The 5,000-nt window shown below is 50.2% G+C and overlaps 1 protein-coding gene across 1 annotated transcript in view; it reads right to left on the reverse strand.

Moving 5' to 3' along the window:
* LOC135566966 (ras GTPase-activating protein 3-like) overlaps window positions 1-5,000 on the reverse strand; it is a 25,955-nt gene that overhangs the window by 4,427 nt on the left and 16,528 nt on the right. The window contains exon 4 of the mRNA XM_065014512.1: window positions 1,736-1,812. Within this exon, the coding sequence (XP_064870584.1) occupies window positions 1,736-1,812 (77 nt within the window). The remainder of the gene's footprint in view (window positions 1-1,735; window positions 1,813-5,000) is intronic.

Here is a 5,000-nt window from a genome sequence, read left to right on the forward strand (position 1 = left end):
GAATCAGTGAGGTGTGTTGTAGCCTGACGAGTCTCAACGGGGAAGGGTTTGGTGATGGGACAGGAATCACTGAGGTGTGTTGTAGCTGACCGGTCTCAACGGGGAAGGGTTTGATGATGGGACAGGAATCAGTGAGGTGTGTTGTAGCCTGACGAGTCTCAACGGGGAAGGGTTTGGTGATGGGACAGGAATCACTGAGGTGTGTTGTAGCTGACCGGTCTCAACGGGGAAGGGTTTGATGATGGGACAGGAATCAGTGAGGTGTGTTGTAGCCTGACGAGTCTCAACGGGGAAGGGTTTGGTGATGGGACAGGAATCACTGAGGTGTGTTGTAGCCTGACCGGTCTCAACGGGGACAGGAATCACTGAGGTGTGTTGTAGCCTGACCGGTCTCAACGGGGAAGGGTTTGGTGATGGGACAGGAATCACTGAGGTGTGTTGTAGCTGACCGGTCTCAACGGGGAAGGGTTTGGTGATGGGACAGGAATCAGTGAGGTGTATTGTAGCCTGACCGGTCTCAACGGGGAAGGGTTTGGTGATGGGACAGGAATCACTGAGGTGTGTTGTAGCTGACCGGTCTCAACGGGGAAGGGTTTGGTGATGGGACAGGAATCACTGAGGTGTGTTGTAGCTGACCGGTCTCAACGGGGAAGGGTTTGGTGATGGGACAGGAATCCCTGACGTGTGTTGTAGCTGACCGGTCTCAACGGGGACAGGAATCACTGAGGTGTGTTGTAGCTGACCGGTCTCAACGGGGAAGGGTTTGGTGATGGGACAGGAATCACTGAGGTGTGTTGTAGCTGACCGGTCTCAACGGGGACAGGAATCACTGAGGTGTGTTGTAGCTGACCAGTCTCAACGGGGAAGGGTTTGATGATGGGACAGGAATCAGTGAGGTGTGTTGTAGCCTGACTGGTCTCAACGGGGAAGGGTTTGGTGATGGGACAGGAATCACTGAGGTGTGTTGTAGCCTGACCGGTCTCAACGGGGACAGGAATCACTGAGGTGTGTTGTAGCCTGACCGGTCTCAACGGGGAAGGGTTTGGTGATGGGACAGGAATCACTGAGGTGTGTTGTAGCCTGACCGGTCTCAACGGGGAAGGGTTTGGTGATGGGACAGGAATCACTGAGGTGTGTTGTAGCTGACCGGTCTCAACGGGGAAGGGTTTGGTGATGGGACAGGAATCAGTGAGGTGTGTTGTAGCTGACCGGTCTCAACGGGGAAGGGTTTGATGATGGGACAGGAATCAGTGAGGTGTGTTGTAGCCTGACCGGTCTCAACGGGGACAGGAATCACTGAGGTGTGTTGTAGCTGACCGGTCTCAACGGGGAAGGGTTTGGTGATGGGACAGGAATCAGTGAGGTGTGTTGTAGCCTGACGAGTCTCAACGGGGAAGGGTTTGGTGATGGGACAGGAATCACTGAGGTGTGTTGTAGCTGACCGGTCTCAACGGGGAAGGGTTTGGTGATGGGACAGGAATCCCTGACGTGTGTTGTAGCTGACCGGTCTTAACGGGGACAGGAATCACTGAGGTGTGTTGTAGCCTGACCGGTCTCAACGGGGAAGGGTTTGGTGATGGGACAGGAATCACTGAGGTGTGTTGTAGCTGACCGGTCTCAACGGGGAAGGGTTTGGTGATGGGACAGGAATCCCTGACGTGTGTTGTAGCTGACCGGTCTCAACGGGGAAGGGTTTGGTGATGGGACAGGAATCACTGAGGTGTGTTGCACTCACCGTGTGGCCAGTTTATGACAGACGACTCCGCTGTCTGTGATGACCTCACTGAGACGCAGCTCTATGTGGACCTTTCCCTGAGGAACACAGTGTTACCATGGTTATCAAATCGAATCCTATTGGTCACATACACATGGTTAGCAGATGTTACTGTGAGTGTAGAGAAATGCTTGTTAAACACACACCTGCAGAAAAGCCTGTATGAACTGGGGGCGGGGGGGTCAATGTGGAATAAACGGTATGGTGATGGGGGTCAAAGTGGAATAAACTATATGGTGATGGGGGTCAAAGTGGAATAAACTATATGGTGATGGGTCAATGTGGAATAAACGGTATGGTGATGGGGGTCAAAGTGGAATAAACTATATGGTGATGGGTCAATGTGGAATAAACGGTATGGTGATGGGGGTCAAAGTGGAATAAACTATATGGTGATGGGTCAATGTGGAATAAACGGTATGGTGATGGAGGGTCAATGTAGTATGAACTGGGGGCGGGGGTCAATGTGGAATAAACGGTATGGTGATGGGGGTCAATGTGGAATAAACTGGGGGCGGGGGTCAATGTGGAATAAACGGTATGGTGATGGAGGGTCAATGTGGAATAAACGGTATGGTGATGGGGTCAATGTGGAATAAACGGTATGGTGATGGGGGTCAATGTAGTATGAACTGGGGGGTCAATGTGGAATAAACGGTATGGTGATGGGGGTCAATGTGGAATAAACGGTATGGTGATGGAGGGTCAATGTAGTATGAACTGGGGGCGGGGGTCAATGTGGAATAAACGGTATGGTGATGGAGGGTCAATGTAGTATGAACTGGGGGCGGGGGGGGTCAATGTGGAATAAACGGTATGGTGATGGAGGGTCAATGTGGAATAAACGGTATGGTGATGGAGGGTCAATGTAGTATGAACTGTATGGGGGTTAATGTGGAATAAACTGTATGGTGATGGGGGTCAAAGTGGAATAAACTGTATGGTGATGGGTCAATGTGGAATAAACTATATGGTGATGGGGAGGGTCAATGTGGAATAAACTGTTTTGCGGGGGTCAATGTGGAATAAACTATATGGTGATGGGGAGGGTCAATGTGGAATAAACTGTTTTGGGGGTCAATGTGGAATAAACTATATGATGATGGGGTCAATGTGGAATAAACCGTTTTGGGGGGCAATGGAGTATGAACTCTATGGGGGTCAATGTGGAATAAACTGTTTTGGGGGGGTCAATGTGGAATAAACTGTATGGTGATGGGGGAGGGTCAATGTGGAATAAACTGTTTTGGGGGGGTCAATGTGGAATAAACTGTATGGTGATGGGGGAGGGTCAATGTGGAATAAACTGTTTTGGGGGGGTCAATGTAGTATGAACTCTATGGTGGGTCAATGTGGAATAAACTGTTTTGGGGGGGTCAATGCAGTATGAACTCTATGGGGGGTCAATGTGGAATAAACTGTATGGTGATGGGGGTCAATGTGGTATGAACTGTATGGTGATGTGGATGAACTGTTTTGGCCCTGTCCGGGGGTGTCCTCGGATGGGGCCACAGTGTCTCCTGACCCCTCCTGTCTCAGCCTCCAGTATTTATGCTGCAGTAGTTTATGTGTCGGGGGGCTAGGGTCAGTTTGTTATATCTGGAGTACTTCTCCTGTCCTATTCGGTGTCCTGTGTGAATTTAAGTGTGCGTTCTCTAATTCTCTCCTTCTCTCTTTCTTTCTCTCTCTCGGAGGACCTGAGCCCTAGGACTACCTGACATGATGACTCCTTGCTGTCCCCAGTCCACCAGGCCGTGCTGCTGCTCCAGTTTCAACTGACCTGAGCCCTAGGACCATGCCCCAGGACTACCTGACATGATGACTCCTTGCTGTCCCCAGTCCACCAGGCCGTGCTGCTGCTCCAGTTTCAACTGACCTGAGCCCTAGGACCATGCCTCAGGACTACCTGACATGATGACTCCTTGCTGTCCCCAGTCCACCTGACTGTGCTGCTGCTCCAGTTTCAACTGTTCTGCCTTACTATTATTCGACCATGCTGGTCATTTATGAACATTTGAACATCTTGGCCATGTTCTGTTATAATCTCCACCCGGCACAGCCAGAAGAGGACTGGCCACCCCACATAGCCTGGTTCCTCTCTAGGTTTCTTCCTAGGTTTTGGCTTTTCTAGGGAGTTTTTCCTAGCCACCGTGCTTCTACACCTGCATTGCTTGCTGTTTGGGGATTTAGGCTGGGTTTCTGTACAGCACTTTGAGATATCAGCTGATGTACGAAGGGCTTTATAAATAATATATAAATACATTTGATTTGATTTGATGGGGGGGAATCAATGTGGTATGAACTGTATGGGGGGGTCAATGTGGTATGAACTGTATGGGGGGTCAATGTGGTATGAACTGTATGGTGGGGTCAATGTGGTATGAACTGTATGGGGGGGGTCTATGTGGGGGGGTCAATGTGGTATGAACTGTATGGGGGGTCAATGTTGTATGAACTGTATGGGGGATGTGGTATGAACAATGTGGTATGAACTGTATGGTGGGGTCAATGGTATGAACTGTATGGGGGGTCATTGTGGTATGAACTGTATGGTGATGGGGTGTCAATGTGGTATGAACTGTATGGGGGGTCTATGTGGGGGGTCAATGTGGTATGAACTGTATGGGGGGTCTATGTGGGGGGTCAATGTGGTATGAACTGTATGGGGGGTCAATGTGGTATGAACTGTATGGGAGGGTCAATGTGGTATGAACTGTATGGGGGGTCAATGTGGTATGAACTGTATGGGGGGGTCAATGTGGTATGAACTGTATGGTGGGGTCAATGTGGTATGAACTGTATGGGGGGGTCAATGTGGTATGAACTGTATGGGGGGGCAATGTGGTATGAACTGTATGGTGGGGTCAATGTGGTATGAACTGTATGGGGGGTCTATGTGGGGGGTCAATGTGGTATGAACTGTATGGGGGGGTCAATGTTGTATGAACTGTATGGGAGGGTCAATGTGGTATGAACTGTATGGGGGTCAATGTGGTATGAACTGTATGGGGGGTCAATGTGGTATGAACTGTATGGTGGGGTCAATGTGGTATGAACTGTATGGGGGGTCAATGTGGTATGAACTGTATGGTGATGGGGTGTCAATGTGGTATGAACTGTATGGGGGGGTCTATGTGGGGGGGTCAATGTGGTATGAACTGTATGGGGGGTCTATGTGGGGGGGTCAATGTGGTATGAACTGTATGGGGGGTCAATGTGGTATGAA

The sequence above is a fragment of the Oncorhynchus nerka genome, unplaced genomic scaffold, assembly GCF_034236695.1.
Source record: "Oncorhynchus nerka isolate Pitt River unplaced genomic scaffold, Oner_Uvic_2.0 unplaced_scaffold_2842, whole genome shotgun sequence".
NCBI classification, from domain to species: domain Eukaryota; kingdom Metazoa; phylum Chordata; class Actinopteri; order Salmoniformes; family Salmonidae; genus Oncorhynchus; species Oncorhynchus nerka.